This window comes from Anopheles ziemanni, chromosome 2 (assembly GCF_943734765.1).
Source record: "Anopheles ziemanni chromosome 2, idAnoZiCoDA_A2_x.2, whole genome shotgun sequence".
NCBI classification, from domain to species: Eukaryota; Metazoa; Arthropoda; class Insecta; order Diptera; family Culicidae; genus Anopheles; species Anopheles ziemanni.
In genome coordinates, this window is record NC_080705.1 from 29,981,081 (window position 1) to 30,002,580 (window position 21,500).

At 44.5% G+C, this 21,500-nt stretch overlaps 1 protein-coding gene across 1 annotated transcript in view; it reads right to left on the reverse strand.

The window, feature by feature from the left end:
• Positions 1 to 2,363: 2,363 nt before the first annotated feature.
• The window catches only part of LOC131293353 (uncharacterized), a gene marked incomplete at its 3' end in the record, with an annotated part of 37,617 nt that continues 18,480 nt past the window's right edge, over positions 2,364 to 21,500 (reverse strand). The window contains exons 3-7 of the mRNA XM_058321432.1: positions 3,593 to 3,651; positions 3,351 to 3,507; positions 3,102 to 3,282; positions 2,724 to 3,032; positions 2,364 to 2,585 (exon numbers count right to left, since the gene is read on the reverse strand). Of these exons, the coding sequence (XP_058177415.1) occupies positions 2,364 to 2,585; positions 2,724 to 3,032; positions 3,102 to 3,282; positions 3,351 to 3,507; positions 3,593 to 3,651 (928 nt within the window). The remainder of the gene's footprint in view (positions 2,586 to 2,723; positions 3,033 to 3,101; positions 3,283 to 3,350; positions 3,508 to 3,592; positions 3,652 to 21,500) is intronic.

The window sequence follows — 21,500 nt, forward strand, 5'->3', positions numbered from 1 at the left end:
GAACACACAACGCTTATCTGACGGTTTGCAGTTTTATGAAGTCCCTAGTCGAGAGAATGATGTACAATTCGGTAATTGCCACAACGACGATTTTGTGACCCGTAAGCGACGGACGAAAAAACTGAACTTGTACAGTCGCAGCGACAGCTCTGTTTTTGATGCTTCTAGAAAACTCTGCCAATTGACACAACACCTAGTGTTGGCACAATCGGGATTCGGATTCGCAGATCCGGATCTTAGAATGGATTTGATTCGGGGGATTCAATTTCCCATCACTACACAACACTACCACCGTTCCTTTGTTTCCAAGAACTGAACCTAGATAGATTCACCAAAATGGAACGATAGGTTCACAATGGGGAACTCGTGATAACTTTACGAATTTTAAATAACGGAAACATTTTTGACACGTGTTACATTTTATGATAAAGATAATGCATTTATTTCGGTTTAATTTTTGATTTTGAAAAAAAGGATACACCACACTTGTTTTAACGTGTCCCAATTTACAGCTAGGAGACGCGCTCATTTTATTAAAAACAGATATAAAGAAATGAAATCAATTTGCAGAACAACACGTCTTGCTGCCGGGTTCATGCGATCGTTGTGCGAACGTTATCGTATTTACAAACCGATAGTGAAATGATTTCACAATTATTCCGTATACTTTATTTTTGATTTAGTACCTTTATTATTTCTCCCACACATTCTATGCTGCTTCCGTTAAAACAGTGTAACTACTACAAGAAACAAACATACGAAACGCAACGATGGAAACATAAATGATTTGGTTGATTTCGTATTTCTTTTTTTCGTTGGATTTAGGAAAATCCGAGTTCAAGCCAATTATATGGACGTAAGGAAATTATTTTTTTTAATTAAAAAGTGCTACCAGGATCGATAACGGTCTCTGTTTCCTTTAATGTATCACACTTTATGTTCAATAGCACTTCTGCTTCTGCGTTCTTTTCATTCAAGTCCGAAAGGATTATTTGACTAAACCTTTGATCGATTGGCAGATTTTCAGTGTCCTAGTTATCTCTAGCTGTTCAAAATTAACGAATTCCAATGAAGTGATCCTACTCAAATTGGTAAGCCAATGAATGTTTTTACCAATATATAGTTCCAATGAGTTGGTTTGCTTAACTTAACAAAATTGCCTGATTAACAGCCCAGATATTACTGTCTGGATGAAAGAGATAGTAAAAGAATTGAAGTGAGGGATGCCAAAGAAGGGAAAAAGGAAATTTATAAAAAAAATCTATCTACTAACTAACACCAGCCTCCCATTGCCCTTTGCACCTAGTTTGTATTTTGTTATGCTTACTTACATTACGTTCTCTTAATTCACAACTTCGATAGTGGATTCGTTTCCGACGGATCGATTCTCAAAGCTAATTCTTTTCATTTTCTTGTTCTATCTTCCCCACGTACGAGTTACATAATCTAACCTCTGAACTGTGTTACGCCCATTTACTCGCCTTTCCTTATTTTCTTTGTCGAGCAATGGATGTAGTTTTGTTGTTTAAATTTTAACTTTTTCCCTATTAAGCTTCTCTTTCCTATTTCGTATGCTCGGATCAATTGTTATCCTACACTTGCCCGACTTTCTGGTATATCCCTCAATCGTCTTCTAGCTACACCGTGCCGGGACTTATCGTAATTATTTTGATTTCATTTGCATGATTCGTAATATTTAATGTTAAAAAAGTTTAAAACTCTTTCTCTCCAGAACGCTACCCCACGTCTGCACCGCTAAGGACGTGTGAAGTTCCATTCCAGTCGCCAATGGGCGCATCTGTGGACGCATTTAACGTATGAAGTATGGTAGCATGTATAAAAATTAAGCTTATCTAATCCCTTTAAATAAAACAAAACCCTTTGATTGACACTTTCTTGAGCAAAATCCTTCCCCACAGCACGGCCCGGTTGGCTGGGAGAAACCGACGCGTCTCGTTACATGTAACATAGGTGAATGGAGACGGCGATCTCTAAGCCGCGTTCAATCGACCGGCTACCAAGGTGCGTTCACCACCAAGGAGCAGATCCCAGAACTCCGTGACCATAGCCGGGGGCGACCGCAAATCGTTGCGATTTGCGCGTACAAAAAGAATCACAACCTACACACAGCGCACAGCAGAACGGAATCAGTTCGAGTTTAGCGAGCACAGCTCGCAGTTGTTCTGCGGACCGCACAGTCCGCCACAGGACGGTGGCATCTTGAAGGCCAGCACGCCAGCCGTCTGGAAGTTGGCGTAGTTGTTCCAGCAGGCCGCTGCTGCGGCGGCCGCCGCCGGAACTTGCCACAGGGCGGCAGCATTCGTTGCGAGCTGTTGCTGCTGCAGCTGCTGTTGCTGCTGTTGCTGCTGTTGCTGCTGCTGTTGCTGCTGTTGCTGAGCCTGTTGCTGAGCCTGCTGCTGAGCTGCTGCTACCGCCGCCTGAGCCGCTTGCTGTTGTTGCTGCTGCGCCTGCTGAGTTTGCGGAGCCTGCTGTTGGCTACTCGGTTGCTGATTTGGTGTGGACTGTGGTTGTTGCTGTTGCTGCTGCTGCTGCTGCTGTTGCTGTTGTTGCTGCTGTTGTTGATTCTTTTTGGATTTCGCTCGGGAGGAACCTTTACTGCGGGTCACAGCACCTCCCGGTGTTTCCACTCACATGACCTGGAGAAGAAAATGAAAATGTTTAACCAAGGGATCGCAGCCAGTCGTGAGGTGTTCCCCATTTACCTGAAGAATTTGCGACGCCTCGAACGCGGTGCCGGGCAGCAGGATGACCGGTGTCGAGACGTGGCCCGCCTCGACGCAGATCATGTTCGGGTACTCGTCGTCGCCAAAGTCCTGGCACTCGCGGGCCTTCTCCATCCACGGGTTCCACACGACCGTGTCGGGGAAGTTGTACTTCTGCAGCCGCATCTTGCGCCCGGACACCACATTCGTGATGATGTGCTCCTGCGGCGTGTGCTGGTAGATCCGGTCCGTCCATTCGTTGATTGTCACCGCGTCCCGGCCTTCCTGGTAGATGGCACCGTCCCGTGTCTGCAAACAACCAAAAACCATCAGTAAATTTAGCGTACACCCTTTCCCTGGGATTGCTTTGCGACTCACCTTATCGATAAAGGTGCAACCGTGCAGTCCCGTAATTTGACACCGGCGCACATCCGGCACCTTCAGGTACGTGTGCAGCAACAGGTTGAAGGAGAAGGTCATCTCTTTGCTCGGGTTGTACACGCCGATGTGAAAGTGCAGCTCCTTCTCGCGCAGGATCAATCGGTACGTGATGCGGAAGCTGTAGGAAAATGGCTGGCTTCAATATTTTTACATCTTTTAAATCGATCACCAGAAACGAATTCTTACGGGTAGTTCCACATCGAGCGGGTTATTTCGTTGTCCATTAAGCTAAAGACGGCCTCCACGTCGCCGCTTGGCAATCGTTCCGGGGCGCGTTCCAGTGTCCACCGAACCACACGGCCAAACCCATGTTGCGGGCCAAAATTCCATGGTCCGAATTGTGCTGTTGTGATAAAAAAAAAAGAACAGAAAACATTGGCGATAGGAACAGAAATTGATGAAAACAAGCAATGTCTCAAAATACTTACGAAAAACGAATGGAATTCCGCCGCGAATCGCTTTTTTGCCATCAAATACAGCTAGTTTACTGTAAAGAGAAACAAGGCATGGATAAAGTTTTAATGGAAGAAAATATAAATAAATATATTAAGTTAAACAGACATATGAAATAGTCTTGATCTAAACCAAATACTTGAAGAGTAATCGATCAAATAGCGATCGATCAACGATCGTTTCAGAAGTTGCCTAAACTATTCACCGCTCTTCCGGAAAGCGGCGGAAGCCAAAGCGAATAATCGGCAGCATAGTTCTACCTATTTATTAGAAACCCCTTTGACCCAAACGGAATCCAATAGGTTATTAGGGTTTGTTGCCGGCTCGGCCAGAGCGATTAATTTCGAAGTATAAAATTAGCGGAACGCTTCAATGATGGCCAAGTAGCTAAAACAGGTGCACTGTGGTTCGGGCCAGGCATGCTTTTACACTTAATCTGTACCTAATCAACGAGCGAGCACGTGCGATCCAGAAGTCATTGCTATTATGGCCGAAAATAACACTTCTGCCCAAAGAAAAGAGAGATGATTGGAGATGTTTAGAGTTAGAAGAGCTCGAAAGTACATATAAATTTCAGCAATATTTATTTGACCTCTGTTGTAGTTGTTTTTTTCTTAGCTTCGATATAAGAATAGCCATTCGAAAAAAAAAATGTGCTTTGGAAAAGAAATTTGAAAAATATGGAAGTAAAAAATATGGAAAGAAATCTATTAAACACGAATAAATTAGACATCTAATTCAAAGTAGGCTACGTTTTCACTGATTCGTTGAATACCCAATAATTTTATCTCATGAAAAACTTCTAGTTCAACTACCACGTCTGAAAGTAGTAGTAATGTTGAATTCAAGTTGAAGCTTCAAGTACATTACTCCAATAAATCTCTTTTAAGATTTTATTTTACGTATACAATACAACGATGTAACGAATCTTGGTTCTTCGCGAAAGCAAAACATAAGAAGTAACCAATTTTCTACAAATAATTTGTTTAGTTGTTACTCCCGGATAGGAAAAAATCGTTTGCATTGAATTCGATCGCGCTATACGTACATGCTCATATCGTGTAATTGCTTCAATGAGAATTTGCTTTACTTTTGCCTGCTTGGAACTACTGGAAAGTTATTTTTAGCACAGTGTTTCAGTCGATAAAATTAGGTAAATAAATTTAATATAATTTTTCTCCTATTCTTGAAACATCAGCTCAAGCATTACCCGCTCAAGATGAATTTCATTCATTCCGAACAATTACGTAAGCGGATACAATGTAAGTTACAAAAATTGCAGTTGATCATTATTGAATGGAAACAGACAACCGACACACGCATCCTGTTGATGAATGAAAATCGTCTGCTTATCAATTAAACTGTCCCACGACGCAGCCCGGCACCACAGCTGGCCATCCAACGCGCTCGCCTTTCACGCCACCATCGTAGGGTAGAAAGTGATCTCCGACCGGAAATGCATCCACAACCGCCTGTCGATGCCGGTGCAGGATTCATTCATCGACTCGCATCGATCACCTGTGCATCGATCGTTCAAGGCTGGTGTTCGGCATCTGCACGCGCGCGCGGAGAAATCACCGGATGTGATAACGGACGGTAGCAGCCGCGCCGGCCTGGGTTTGGGAGACGAACACGAAATTATAGCCCACCAACCCGCCGCCTCCGGTCAGCTGCCTCCGGGCCGCCGGCGAAAGTGCGGGAGCCCGCGGCCAAGGCGCGTGCCGGGAGAATTCAAAATTGGCGCCGTCACGATCCACCAGCGTGACCCCCGGGATCATCAACACCATATTCGATTGCACACGCACACATACACAGCCGTTTGGACCGCAGCTTACTCACGATCATTAGCCCCGTATTCTCCTCCTCCGTCCCCTCCTTCTCCCCCAGCAACCGCGGAGGGAGGCGCCCACCGGCGTTACGAATCACGCGTAACGATTGCTTTGTGCGACCGGCCAACATCTGACCACCAAACGACCGGCTTGATGAAGGCTCCCGGCGGAAGACGACCTTTTGGGGCCGCTGTCAGCATTCACCCCCATCCGCTTCACCCTCCCTCCATACCCATCGATCGCGTATGGTAATGAATGGTGCTGGATAGTTAATTACTTTTTTTCAGCAATCAATTATCGAGTTACCGTTTAACGCGGGTCCGTCGTTGTTTGACGCCTGCTGCTGCTGTTTCCTCTGTGTGTGAGTCTGCATGTACGTGTGTTCTGGCGGAGACGTCTGCTTCCGCCGTGCGTCGCGGTTGTTGTTGTTTTTTTTTCTCCCTCGCCCAAACCCTGCTTTTTATGCCTTTTCTTCTTTCAGGCTGACCACAATCATCCCTTAACCCTTCCCGAACCGTTCCATTTTGTGCCGCTTCATTTCTGGGTGAAGGGTAGAGCCTGTTTTTTTTTCTTGACTCTTTCATCTCTTTGTCAGGTTGGCTCCCCATTTGCGCGCGATCTTAATACATGTATATTATTTTTTAGTTCATTAATTTTCACCCTTCCTGAGCCCCGGCCCGCATCCACGCTGGAAGATCGTCGTTATCCCGTTTTTGGGACCCCGTGGGTCAGATCGGTGATTTGGTTGCTTTTTTTCTCTCCTTCAAACCGTCATTTGGAAGAAAGTTCAAATTAGCAACGGAGCGCGATGGAGCTGAAGAAAAATTACACCGACAAAAAAACATCAACAACGAATCGAGCGAACTCACCAGCGGTCGGAAAAGCGCATCAGAAATTCATGTATTTCCGATAGCAGGAAGCTACCGTTAGTTCACCGCCAGGGCGTCAATCAAACCAAAAAAATAGACCAGAAACAACCCCTCTGCACCGGACCGAAGAGGTTGACCAAAAAAATATTTAAACACACCAAATATAATGGTTCGTCTTCGTTCGTGATAGAAATTTTGGCGCTACGAACCGAGCGGAAAACGTTAAAAATGTCGTTGGGCAACGCAAATTGTAACTTGGTGCATAATTTAATTTAATCGAAGTATTTTTCTTTATTTCAGGAAGTTCTTTGTGACATGGGTGTTTCGATCTAACGGGTTTTGCAATTATCCTGCCAACGGCTGGTGGAAATTAGACGAGCATTTCGTAATGAATGGGCATTCATTTATTTTGACACGCAGTATAGGGACATTTGAGACTAAAGAAAAGTGCCGAGGTGTATTTTAATGAGAGGAATACATTGAAAAAAATGGGTTAACGATTAAAAGCAGCACCGTGTTGTTCCTCTATCAAAAAAGTAAATTAAAAAAACAAGAAAATTTGTGTTATCGTCACAAAAGAAAATACGATACCTTAAAAATTGACAAGTGAACTCCTTAACAGAATGATGCACTTAAATTCTCAATTCACCTAAATAGGTTTTTATTTTTAACGAATCTTTTAAGATTGACATTGTTTAGTGATAAGTAAGAGTTTAAACTCTTACTAAAATTATGTGAAATTTTGACTGCATGCAGGCAAGAAATTCAATAAAATATAATTAAATAATTATTTCCTTGACTTGCTTATAATTATTTAAATCAGTTGAAATATTTTTCATCAGTAATGTTTCACATGTTGTTGAAGAGTGTAAACCTTAGAGCCTCAAATATAAGTGTCTAGTTGATCATATTTCAGCATCATTGGGTTGGTTAAAGTCGCGCATTCTAGTGTTAAGCACTGTACTTGGGATGACCTAGTGGGTATAAGATGCCATACGTTTAATCGCACGAAACTAAACTTTCTTTTCTATTAGGATGGTACGTAAATTTCACTGGAAACGTCGTTAACGTCTAGGTGTAAGACCTAGCCGTAAGTGACACAAAAAAATATGTATTACACTCGTCTCGGTAACAAACAACAGTTAAGGTGAAATGAAACGAAGCATTAAACTCTCTTTTTGTGCCTAATGTATGGTAACGTATTTATCATTCTATCATTCGCGCACACAAAAAACCCAAGTTCAACATAAAAAAAAACATGTACTCACATTAGATAGAAGAAAAAAACAGGCAACCAAACTTGTACATTACGACCCCGAGGCTAATGAGAATCAAGGAGAAACTTTAACTCATCATACACTACTGTCTCTGTGGTTTAAGGGTGGTTCTGTCGTAGTCATAGATGATGCTGTCGATCATCAAGATTAAATGGAAGTGGTCACTTGAGAGCAGCAGCTCTCGCGCATGCCACGGTGGATATGTGAGTGTGGGTTGGATGCCGGAGGAGCGGAGCATCTCGAGTTCACGAACAACTTCGTTTAACGGTTGCCGGCCGCACCGTTCCGAGCAGTTTACAGATATTTAATTATCTAAGCACCTGGTGGGGGTGAAAAAATGTGAACAAAATCAACATGCTATACCTACGAAGGTGTAACCAATAGAAGAAAACGAAACGGACCACAAAAACGGCGATTCAAAAATGTAATATATGGATAAAACAGCAGCAAACTGCTGTTTGTGTCTCTTAGATAGCCAGTAATAAATGGTGGACAAACGCTAAACAACAGTTTAGTTGTTTTTTTGCTTGTTTTTTATTTGTATTAAATTTCCTTTAACCGGGAATATTATTTGTTTTGTTTTGGAACAAGAGATACGATATGACAATATGGCATATAAGATAACACAACGTTCGCTCATCAAAAATAAGACAATCCCCATGCCTACGAGTGACGATCGACATTTTTTATGTAAATTACTTATTATATTTGTTAATAAAATAACCGTAATACGTAAACGGATCCAGAATATGGAACGGTTTACTTTCCGATTGCGGATTGCTTCCGATGGAGTTTTTCCCGCCCATTTCACCATTGCTCTACCCGACCGTGACCGCAAGGAATTCAAAGCTGCTCGACGATAAAAACACTTCCACTTTCTCTGTAATGTTTCGTTTTAATGTTGAAGCCTTTTTTCCATTTTATTTTACAACTAAACCATCGCTCTTAATGCGTACGATCCCAGGAGTCTGAGTAGATGAATAATGTGTTCGCTTTTGGTAAGAGGACCACACTCTCTAATGGCGACGCCGGCAAGCATCGTGGTTTTTTGCATCGAATGCCACCGAGAAGCAAAACAACGACTAAACGAACAACTCATTAGGGTCAGCGCCATTTCGTTCACCTTAAACCAACACCGGATCGTGGAAGGAGGCTGGCCAGAATCGTCCAAAACGGGTGGTAATATTCGGATGCGATTGTATTGAAGATAAACAATTCGATTTTGAAGTATGAAGAAGTTCTTGCTAGAGTGTAAAACCTCTCGATAACAAGCTAATCCAACGCTTAAACCCTATGGCATGTAATTTGCGGGAATGTAGTTTGATTTTCAATAATTTTTCACAATAAAATTTATGAAGATGCTGCTGATAGTTCGAAAAAATGCTCCAATCAAAAATTACTTTGGAAACAAAAGTATAAAACCCAAATTTGTTTACGATTTACAAATATGACTCACATAGTGTAAATCACACACAATCATTGAATAAATACAATATCACGCCTTACCACGTTAATGAGCGTTAGACCAATCACTCGCTAGTCATCGGGTCGTGTCCACTCTAACCTCTAACGGCCGTGCGATCAACGGCTCCATTTTTCAAATGTGCGAGCAGGTTCTCCACCACCTTGCTGGCTAAATTTGCGTGGCCACCGAAAGCGAGAAGGAGATACAACCAAACTGGAGCAAGGTTCTGCTTTTCGAAGTGGGGAACCGTTTAACTTTGTATCCTTAAGCAAGTGAATGGGGAAGGGCAGCCAATGCAGCGAAGCCGGTAAGGCCAGAGCGATCTTTTCGTGATTGAATATGCATTCGGGTCGTTCGCTCAACAGGCAAACAACGTGGCACGTGACAACAGTTGTACTCCAAGCGTTCACTGAAGTGGAATAATCGATCGTGTAAGTAACTTTCACCGATTTAGAAGTGTCGGAAAATGTGTGGTTGTTAAATAATGTACTTAATAAGAAATCATAGTAGAATATAGTTTAAGTTTAAAAAAGTAAATCGATATTCTAACAGTCGATTTCATTAGCTTCTGTTCTCAACATCGGTTCTAAAAGACCAGAAGGAAATGTTATTACATAATTCATTTCGCAATCTATACCTGCACGAGAAAATCAATATTAATTTCCAATCATTTATTCTTCGTGAGTACTAATTGATTCAATGGAAAGCTTTATTTTTCCGACCCGCTACCAACTGAACCTACCCTCACTTGCAACCGCCCAGAGGCGAATTGATAAATGTTACAATGTAAAAATCGGCAAACAATGCGTTTGCTCAATAAATCTACCCGTCGATGTTAAATTCACTGTTCAAAATGTGTAAATCGTCCGAAATGAATCAATTGTAACGTTCTCGGGAGAAATGAGGTTTGACAAACATTTCCCGAGGAAAATAGCCTGCTCTAGGGGTTGACGCAAACTCAAAAATCGGGCCCCAACACGGAGAGCCCCCTTACAATGGAGCAGGAGGGCGGTGGGTTTCAGTTTCGGACGTCTCTAAACCGGAGATATTTTTTTTTCCCCCTATTTGCTTATTCCTCCTTTCTTTGTTTCGTTTACGAATTTGTTACAGTGCGCGTTTTTATCCCGCTCAACCCCGGCAAAGGGTCAGCCCGGCGAAACATCAAGTCACTCGTACGCCATAAATTAACCAAACGCTAAAACATGTGGTTCCTCGTCTCCACCTCTCTCGCGTCGATGGGTGCACCCTTCTCTCCTGTTTCGCATCCTCCCACGACCTGCGCTTAGGTCCCCCCCCCCCAATAGTTACCCTTCAACGGCGATGGACGTTCGTGTCCTTTCCGGAGGACAGGCAAGAACTGTTTATGTACGCGCTCGGGAAACGCTAGCGTTGTGGTGGTTATTTGTCTTCTTCTCCATCGCATACCTTTTGCCACCCTCCGTCGGCCACCCTGTCCCACAACAGCACCGGTCCCATGTATGTACGCAGTGATGGACGTCGTCGTCGTCGTCGTCGTTGGTGTTGGTTTTGTATAGAAAGTGTGCAGAAAAAGCACGTGGTGAAAAACGCTAATGGCATACCGTTCGACCGGAAAACCCCCGTCCCGGAAACGGGAAGGGCTGGGGGGAAGACTGGGAGATCATTCAGTGTGGCTGAACGAGAGAACAAGACGCAGTGAAAGGGCATCTCTGTTCCGTGGCTCCGATCGAGACGAAGAGATTGTTGGGTTTGACCGTCCGCCCCGGGCACTCCCCGTCGGGGTAGGCGAGGGCTAGGTTGAGTGTAGAGGGGGATGATTCCGAACGGGGGGGACGATGCAGAAAGCTTAGAGGTGCGGGCAGCACAGGGCTAACACGGGCCAGCGTTTATTTACGACGAGACAGCCTGGACACGTGCATAAAAACCAAAACAGAGAGTGACACGACCACGGCGAGAGAGATAGAGAGAAGCAGAGAGTGCAAAAAATGCAGCAAAAGGAAGAGCAAAATGGCGAAGTGCGAGAGCAAAACCTGTGGAGACGAAACGGCGGATCCTTTTTTCTGCACGCAACAGTCCCCGTGGTTTGGGGACGGTTGATGCCAGAACTCGACGATGTCTAATGTTCGTCCCGTGTTCGTTACCCTCCGGTTCGTCCATTCCGTCCCCTTGACGGCGTGAGGAGGAGGAGATGGAAGGGGGCGGTATCCAACCATTCCTCACCACAATGCAATCCCTGTTGGGACTGGGTAGAAAAACGAGCCGACCGTCGTCTATCGACGGGAGACTGCGAAGGAGAGGGCTCACGAAAAGGTACCGTTCGAAATGATAAGTTTAACGAATGGCAGCGTAAGTTTAAATTTGAAACATTGTATGTCAACTTGTATGGGTGCTTTTGTGAAGTCAAATAATTGTAACACAAATCTTGATTATCGTAATTTTTCATGAAAAAGAACATGAACATAACCAAAAATACAAAACTAAAATCTAACAAGCTCCGAGTCCTGCAGCAGCACAACTTAGTTCAGATAACATAGCAAGAGGCTATTTATTTGAGCCTTAAATCTCAGGTTTTGGCAATATTGTGTCTAAGGCCGCGTCTGCATATGAAAGTTTAACTCTGTACAGGGTGGCATCGTAGAAGTGATACACTTTGTTTATGTGATAAAATTGAAACCAGGTACGATATCTCTTCGAAATTGATTTAAATAACTTCTATTACTACTTAACTTGCATTTGACTCAATTTATTTCAAATCTTTCACCTATGAACTTGATAACGGCCCGTAGACGCTTTTGGAAGTCGTTGAAGGCCGCACGCACAACTTCATCCGACATTTCTTCCCATATCTTTAGCAACCGTCTCTTGATTCCGGCCAAATTCAAACGTTTGACGTCGCCTAACTTCCCAAGCATGTGTCCCCATATGCTAAAGTCCAACGGATTCAAATCTGGAGAGGCAGCAGGATATTCCGATGCGTTGATGAAACATGGCAAATGTTCCTTGCACCACTCCTGAACGATTGAAGCTTTATGGGATGGAGCTGAATCCTGTTGGAAGCAAAAGCTGTCTTTGCCAAAAAGCTGCATAGCGTATGGTTTCAAGTGGCCTTGGAGAACGTGTTCTAAATAATACTCCTTGTTTATCTTCACGCCTTTGTCGATAAATAACAACGGCAACTTCCCTTTGGTGGAGATAGCTCTCCAAACCATAACCGCTGACGTATTTTGATACCGCTCGACTGCTCTTTTATCGGCTGGTATATCCCGAATAGATGCTCCATAGACTCGATCATTCTGCTTATTTAAGGGAGCCTCCAGAGTGAACAGTTTTTCATCCGAAAAGATGATGTTGTGGCCTGCGTGCGTCTTCAGTAGCAAGCGAGATCTGGTAACCCTGTCGGCAATATTGTTGGAGGTTAAGCCGTGAATTTTCTGCTTTTTAAAGGCTTCGTAACCAAGGTCCATTTTCAAAATGCATTGCATGGCAAAGTGACTCATGTTCATGTCACGCGCCATTTTTTTCCCGAGCGAGCTGGATTCCGCCGGACACGTTCCTTTACCGCTTTAATCACCGCTAGAATCCGGACACTCCGTTTTTTACCCGGTTTCTTCTTTGGAACAACTGTCCCTGTCTCCTCGTATCGCTTGATGGTCCGGTAGACAAATAATCGACTTAAATTGAGATGAGACAGTTTCTGCCAAATCTGAATGTTTGTCAAACCTTGCATATGCAAAATTTTAACTTGCTCGCGACTTGAATTCATAGTAGTTACTAGAAAACTGAACTGAACACTGAGTGTACGTTTTGGACATAAATAGTAAACAAGTAAATCTGTCGAAATATACCCATTTGTTTAACACACTGGGTACAGAAGTTTGGCAGTAACCGCTCGAATAAGTGTATCACTTCTACGATGCCACCCTGTAAATAAATAAATAAACCAAAACGATACAAAACGTATTGAAAGAACATCAAAACTGACGGTAGGTTTGTTTAGGTTGTTCTATATGGTTATCAATTCTTCGTCAGTTGGAAACTATGTTAGTGGTTTGTAAAAATACGCTATTCATATCCCCACAAAGATGTGTCAAGCTCGTTTAAATTGGTGTGAAAGATGAACAGTGTTGAAGTAGAAGGAATCATTGAAGTGGATTGACTTTGGTTTTCTAATTTAAATTTATCCTAAAGAAATCAATAGCGTAGTTGAATAATTAAATATATGTTCTTAAAATGTGCAAACAAGCCGTTGTTTACATCAAATAGAGAAATGAAACACTAGAAAAGTAATTCAAAGTTATACGTACCATATCTATAAATCCCTAAATAAAAGGGATACTAAATTATTTCAGTTAATAAAATCGCTAAGATAATGTTAGTATTGCCCTTTAATTTTCATAATTGAATCACATGTTGACTGTTACAAAAACTTATCGCACAATTGGAAATAGCGAAACTCACAGCAAACTACAGCATCTAACAACCAACGATAGCGAATGTCCGGGGTGAAGGGCAAAAGGATACTGTCATCCGAACGGTTGTTAAGGGAGAGGGGGAGGGGGAGGGGCACACAAAAACACGAAAACCCGCCTTGCACAAACAGGCACACACACCAGCGTGCTGCGTGTGTTGTGCCATTGTGGAGAAAATAAATGGGAAAGCGGCAGCATGAAAAACCAAACAAACGTTGACGACGCCGGCTCAACACAACGACGCGCGTCGCACCAACACATACCGGCCGGAACGTGCTTGCGCGGAGGGAGAAGTTTTTCATCCGTAGCGAGGAAAAGCTTTTTCCTCCGGCCAAAAGCGCCGTGGAAAAACTGGGGAAATTCATGGCCCTTGCTGGTGCGCTGCAATATTGGGAGAGTGTGTTGAGCGAAAGACCGCCGAAGATACTTGAGTTTGTATGTATGTAGGTCGACTCGGGGTACGAGGGCCCCGTGGTTTGACCCCCTTCGGAAGGGGAAGGAAAGAAGAGAAACGATCCGAATGTAAATAGATAAAAAAAAGCACCAGCATTGTGAGATTGTTGTGCGTTGGTGAAAGGACGAAATTTATGGATGAAACTGGAAAAAAAATTGTTTGTACTAGAAGTTTTTTTCAACAATATCTTTTCGTAAATCTTCTCCAGTTGTTTAAATAAATCAATAAAAACGTAATTGTAACTTGCCCCAACGAATGACGATAAGAGTCTTCACAGAAAATATCTACTGTTTCAAGTCTTGATAAAAATTTTAAATTCAAAAACAGAGTGTAAAGTACTTGATTAAAAGTAGATGGAAAAGTATCACTCTAAATAATATTAGTCAAATCGCAAACGTAAATGGAAATTTTTAGGTCTTGGTAAAGACACAAGAGGTTGCAGTCTTATACAAACATGAGTTTTTAAAAAAATGAACCAAATTGGAGATAAGTTTACCCCTTGGCTCATAGTGCGATTGCCATTCTCCTCTGCAGATTTTCCATGGCGTGTTCGTGTGGTTCATATGATTTTTTTCCCTTCAACGATGATCCAATCCATGGGGCCAACATTCAAACACAACCAACCTCCCGAGCCCGATGATGAAGATGATGCTGATGACGATGCCGAGAGCGAACGAAAACGGTAGCAAAGCCACGACGACGATAACGCGCGCGCTGGGATAACATTTTCGAACCGGCAGCATGTATCTCCCATTCGTAATCATCGCCATGCTCGCCCGCGTCTGCTGCGACGACGACGACCGGCCTGCTGTTCTCGCGCTCGGGAAATCCCGTAAGCAAAAAGCTTCATCCCCGTACCCGGAAGGGTACGGACCGGAACGGGGGGGAGTAGGTGGTGGTGCTTTTGGGGCTGAAACTGCGCGCGAAAAAAGTGTTCAATTTTCGAATGCACGCAGCGGAGTGAGTGAGTGAGTGAGTGGAGGGACAAAGCATCGGGGCTTCGGAAGTGTAAGAGACAGAGGAGAGGGAGAGGGGGGGGGGGAGTGGCATCGGTGGAGAACCGATCTTCAGCCAAGCACACCGGGACCGTAAACAAAAACGCACGCCAAACGATGACGATGCCGCGAGTACGCGACGCGAGCTGCCGGATGAACGAACGGCTGGAACGGTGGCCGAAACGAGGCGAAAGAGGCGAGGATGGGGGGAGAAAAAAAAGGCTCACTTTTTCCACACCCTTCACCCCGGGCCGTGCCCGCCCACCCGACAGCATCCTTTCCCTCGTGGCCTTTTGGGAATGCGTCGGCCAGACTCCCGCTCCGAACTCTCCGAGCTCATCTCCGGGGCCGAATGCGATATATCTCCGCGTTCGTCGTCGGGCTTTGGCCGTTTTTTTATCCCAGGTTCATTTTTTTTAGGTCACATTCCCGACCTTCCCACTGTTTTCTCCTTCCAGCCTCCTATCCCGCCCCTTTCCTCCGGCCACGAACGTGCTCGTTTGATTCGGGTTTAAACTTCAATTTGGAGCGTATAAAAACAACCAGCAACTGTCAGTTTGAAACAAAACAACGGAGCGCAAGCAAAACGAGAAAAACCTCGACGCCATATAACAATGGAGTGGAAACGGGTGGGGAGGATGCTGGTGCGGCCAGCAGGGAAAGGGTGTGAGGAGGGAGGGACTGGAAAACAAAGGCAAGGCTTTCCGGAAGATAGAGAACCATCCCGTCGGAACACGCACCCTCGCACACAGGCAACGAGCACAAGCTAGAAATACACACCTACATTCCGGCGCCAGCATGTTCCGTGATTGTTGCAACGGGCGGGAGGAAAATAAAGAAAAAAAAGTCGGAGGGAAAACGGAAACTGCCAACCGGGGTACCAATGGGTATCTTTTTTTAAAAAAATCCTCACCACCTTTCCCCAAGCATCCCAGACCCTTGTCTGCCACGGGGAATGGAACGCAACGATAGAACATCCTGTTCAGGCCGCCGGATTCGCTCGTCGCAGTCGGGCGTTTTTAAAGGAATATAAATACATGGGCGAAAAAATGCGGACACTTTGTGTTTATACAGGACCCTGCGGGTGGGAGGAGAGGTGACGGAAAGCGACGGCAGATGCCAGCGAAAAATGGCACAGCGCAAAACCACGAAGGATGACTGGCGATGATTCATTGTATGCCGAATTTCTTGCCGCCGGCCGAGAAGGACCCAAAGCGAAAGCGACGAGCGAGAAACAAAAAGGGATCGGATGAGGAGAACAAAAACACGAAAAAACCCTTCGGATCATCATCAACGGGATGTTCCCAGCGTGTCTGCTTCGCTGGCAAATAGTTGCCTCGATCTAACGGTGCTTCGGGTTGGACGTTTGAGTGAAGAAATATTTGGCCGGTTTATTGCAAATCGAAGCGAATGGAGGATTCATCCGAGTTTTCAAAACTGTGATCCTTCAATTTCACGCACTTTATTTTTGTGTTCATTTTCTCACCAATCGAACGGTCGCTTTTCCTGTCGACCAACTCTTCGATGAGTGTTTTTGACAAGCGAAAATGCTGCTCCACTACAGGACTCCACGATATCGACAAACGACCCCCGACGAATCTGGGTCGTCGTTCTTGCCAAATTCAACCAAGCATCTGTTTATGCGTCCGACCTTGAACGTGGGATGGCGTTCGGTTCCATTCACATCAACAACCCATTTTTCCACGCATCCATTGCAAAATGTTGCTCCCTCGCCCGGGTTTTGCCAAGCGGACGAATTTCGATTGGAACGCGATTGTCCGCATGGTTATGCAAAGGCTGGGCAGCCGGTGGAAGAGTTGGCAAAAATAAACAAAACGTACTTTCCACCCTCGCGAAACGCATTCGGGATTTTCACCCGTGCGATCCCTGTTTCGATTTATGGAGGATTTTTCCTCCCTCTTTTTTTTGTTTGTACCACAATAAATTTCGCAAGGAACTCGTCGGTATCTCGAGTAATGAAACGGGGGAAGCGCAATCAAAAGTTACATATTTTAACAAAATAAAAGAAAAATAGGCACCACAAGAAATTGTTCTTCGAAGATGATTTTCGCTTCTGGGAAATAAATCGTCCCATCGGGGACCTTCTCAAAGCGATAGAAAAAATCTACAGAACCGTCGTTCTTCCGCTTCCCGTTTTAAATCGTGAGTTTCGTTTTGTTTTCCTACATTTATCCTGTGGCAATACACGTGCCACACGATGGGCAACACCGTTACCTCTCGTCACCAATCGATAGGGTTTTCTTTACCGTAAACAATGACGAGTGACAAACAATGACCCACGAAGTGGAAGAACTGGAGCGTTGGCTGACGAACCCTGGTATTGCGGTGGACAGAAAGTGACACAGATGATGCTGCAAGGAGATTCTAGCAAACGCACGAAGTATAACGTGGAAATGGGGCAATGGACGCGCCTTTCGTGGAAAGCACTTCTGCCGAGTTGCTTCGAAATGGAGCGGAAAAAAGCACTGGATGAATGAAGTCGTTTTATCTTACTTCGCGTCAAGTGTCTGTTCGTTCGTTAGAACATGATTGTTTCAAATAAAACACGCCATCTACATGCGGTTGGAAGCATTCACTCAATAAGGCATATACTAATCCAAATGTTATGCAGATTTTTAACAAAACATCAATATAAACGCCAACGGCATAGATATGAATTTAAGACGTCTGTTAATGTGCGGACGATTTCATTCGGTCCAACCCTCGATTGAAAGGTACCTAGCGCGAGGACCTGTCGCTTACGTGTACCACGTGCTCAGTGTGTGACTGTTTTTTTCCCGCGAATCGGCAAAGCCTCGAATTTTCTTCTCAAAAGTTCCCAGGTGAGATGCAGCAGGATGGCGAAGGTGCGCCCCGACGACAAACAACCGTTTCTCGCAAGTGCGTGTGTATTTCAGCGAAAACATATTTTCACGCCGCCGGGCGGGTGGATGGATCCGTCGGTGGCAAGAAGGATTAACCTTGCAATATTGGATTGAAGTCAAACATAATACCGGTGTAGCTTTTTTAACCTTGCCGACGACGGATCGGGTAAGCAATTCGGCGAAAATGTGCAAAATATTTGTCCAACATTTGTGTACGAAGCAAACATATCAGCTTGAAAATGGAAAACACTAAACAAAATGTGCGCCATCTTGTGTTGCAATAAACAATTTTTATTTTAGAGTGATATTGTATGATATCAAAGGATACAGTATACTAAATAGAAACATCCTTAGCATCAAGTATTAGGCGCCTCCATAAGTAACAGCGATCAAGTTCTCATGCTCTTGGGAGTTCAACTTTTCCATAATTAAACCTTAAACGCCTTCCAACGAAATTCTCAAACTATTGCCAGGTCGATTCCTACCTAAACCACCGCCTCTTCTTGTTACGATGGTGCGTGCGGACAGCATGTGAATGTTTCCAATTAAATATTCCCACGCATTCACACCGGCAGGAACAATTTTACCAATTCATTTATACACACTCATGAGCCTTGACACCTTCTGTGCCAATCGTGTTGCTGTCTGTGTGGCCAGATTCATTCAAGCTGAAGCGTCGATTGCGCGAAGCAACAGATGAAGAATGAAGCAGGTACGCATGAGAGAGGATTCGATTTTTCGATTCCTCAATTTCAACTCGTGCGCGCCTGCTTCTAACACCAATTATAATGTCAAATGGACGTAAGATATTGTGAAGGGACAAAGCGAAAACAAAAACTTTGGTAGCTCAGCGATGGCATAAGAAGCGGTTCGCCGAAGCGAAGAGAACCCTTTCTCGCTCTATTGGCAGTTCTAAATCTTCCCAGACGGAATTCCCTCGACCGTCGTCATCGCCTTGCGCAATGTTACGGATTGGGAAAGACGAAATGCGGATACTTTTGGCCTCGCCCATGTCTGTGGCTCCTTATCGTCACAAATTTTATCCTCTTTCCAAAATGGACGCGGAAAAAATATAACTCCATGTCGAGTATAAAGAATTTGAACTCGGCGGGAAAACAAAACTCTAACGATCGATCGACTTGGTTGTTCGGAAATATCGGGCCCTCGAGCTGTCACCACCGAAAGCCGATGCCAAAATTGGCCACCAGCGAATACCCGCCAAGCGTTGCAGCATACAAGTGCAGCATAAAATTCGCACGAAAATATGCCGGACGCGCATACTTCGCGGGCGAGTGATCCCACCGCGTTGGTATCAAGAGGTTGGTGGAGGCATACAATAAACACTCTTTAAAAAATATACAAACGCTTCCCATTGATTGATTGACAGACAGTCGGAGCCGAGTCACATAGAGGTAAGGAGGAAGGGAGGTAAGGTGAACGTTTGACAGGTGAACATTGACACAACCGCGAAGCCAGTAAGTTCACCGTTTGAAGACATCTTTAATTTATATTGTAATTGACCATTTGTTGAATCATACAGCGAAGGTTACTTCCATGGTCTGCATTTGCGGCTCGTGTGTGTTTGAGTGCCATTCGATTGAAACTAGCTCGACCCTTTCAGGACTGCCTCCAATCGACGTCCTGTACATTATGCCTCAACCTTTACGAGGGTTTTACATAAAGTACCTTTTCTCGCAAAGTGTGCAACAAGCTATTAGTCCGGTACCTTTACAGGGTACTGTTGTTTTTTGTCCTGACCAATCCCTTTTCCGTCCAGTAATTATTCAAACAGATCCGCACTGAAACCGCCTCCGGTGGCATTGAAAGTAACAAAAAAACAAAAAGACGCAAATATTCTCCTCTAGTCAATTTTAAAGCACGAAAAAGTATAACATGAAAATAAATTTTAAAAAGGGCAAGAAACGCCGGTTTACAAACGCGTCCTCCCATCGTGTGGGGGTAGGAAAATGTTAATGTTTAATATTTAATTAACGTACTTTGTGATTTTTTTTTGCTTAGTGTGCCTGTATATGTTTCGCTCTTTCGCCGCACTGTCTTCAAAGGGATCTTCCTTTCGGTTCGGTGCAGACTGCCTTTTTTTAGTTTCGTCCACGCTTTCATCGTCAATGCAGCATTAATCATGGTCCGCCGTGTCTTCAAAGGGCAGCGAGTGCACCCCTCTTCCTCCCCCTTCCTTGCCAACAGGGGTTTCGATCTCCAAGAAAACGGTGCGCTCACGGAAATATAGCACAACCATTTTCCGCTCGCCTTTTGGCACGGACCTTTGGGGACTGCACTCGGAATCCGCAGCGAGCGGCCATAGAAAATATCGATAGAAGCAAAAGCTAAATACACTCGGACGAAACGATGGCGCCAAACGCCAGCCCTCCGAAGTGCCTACGCAGCAATTATGTTTACCTTAGATGCTTATCGATTGAATAAAGTTGTCGTCGCTGCGTGTAACTGGGAGAACATTGGGTGTTTTTTTTTGTGTGTGTTTTATTCCAATAGTTTTTACCGAACAGCTCCCGAGAATTAATTTCTCGTTGCAACAGGTAAGTAATTAATTTCAAAATGAGTTCTTTGATAATTTTTTGTACACCGTTTTGCGCCATGAATTACATCATCGGGAGCGGAATAAAGAATGAACTATCAAGTGACGAAGGGATGTATTTTAAAACACACTTTTTACATCTTGTTATTCTTTGTACCGTTTAAAAAAAAATTAAACCACCCCAACAAACACACACACACAAACGCCCGGTGACGTTGAAAATATTATTTACGACCTACGGTGTAAAAAGCCCCGATTGCGGCTGGGCATTCCGGCACCACATGGTCGACCGAGGCCCTGAAACGGAGTCGGCGATCGATTTTGGCGGGAAGAAGCATCCGTTTTTCCCCGTGTGGACACATTTCGGACCAAAAACGATTCTCACCCTCTAGATGGGATGCTTCGGGTCTGTTGTCTTCGCCTGATCTCTATCCATCTTCTCGAGGGAGGGAGCGAAACGATAACCCAACAAATCCAACCCCGCACTGGCGAGGTGTGGATCTGGCCTTTGGCTCAAAATTCTCGCCGATTTCGAGACCGCAGCAGCAGCCTAGTCGACCGAACCCCAAAAAAAGGGTGGAGAAACAAACAAACCAAGCCAAAAAGTTTGCCATTCCTTGCAAGCCCAGGGTAGGATAGTTGTGTGCAACAAAATGTGCTTCAAAAACTCTCGAAGGAGAAGAAAAGGCAACCGCCAGACGAACGACGGAAGAAAGAGGAGATATTCGAGCGGGAATACAAGGATGCGAGAAATTACACTCACCACCCGCTTCGCCACCCGGTTCCCCATTGTGCGACGATTTGCCAACGTCCCGAAAAACGGCAGACTAAATCTGCTCGCGTTTTTGCTCCAGTTTTTATTTACGCGACACACCGCCAACGAAAGGAGCGACCGTCTTTTCAGACGAACGTGCCGAACTACCACAGCATCGTCGTCGTAACGCATACAGCCAGCTTACCGGCATCGCCATATTTGAATTCACTCCGTGTGTCTAGAACCGAGCTGAGTTTTTCCATCGCCCGGGCCGGACCAAAAAAGAATGGAGTATCCTTTTTACTTTTTGCCACCACACACACGGAACTGGCGCGCCTTTCCGTGGCCACTTC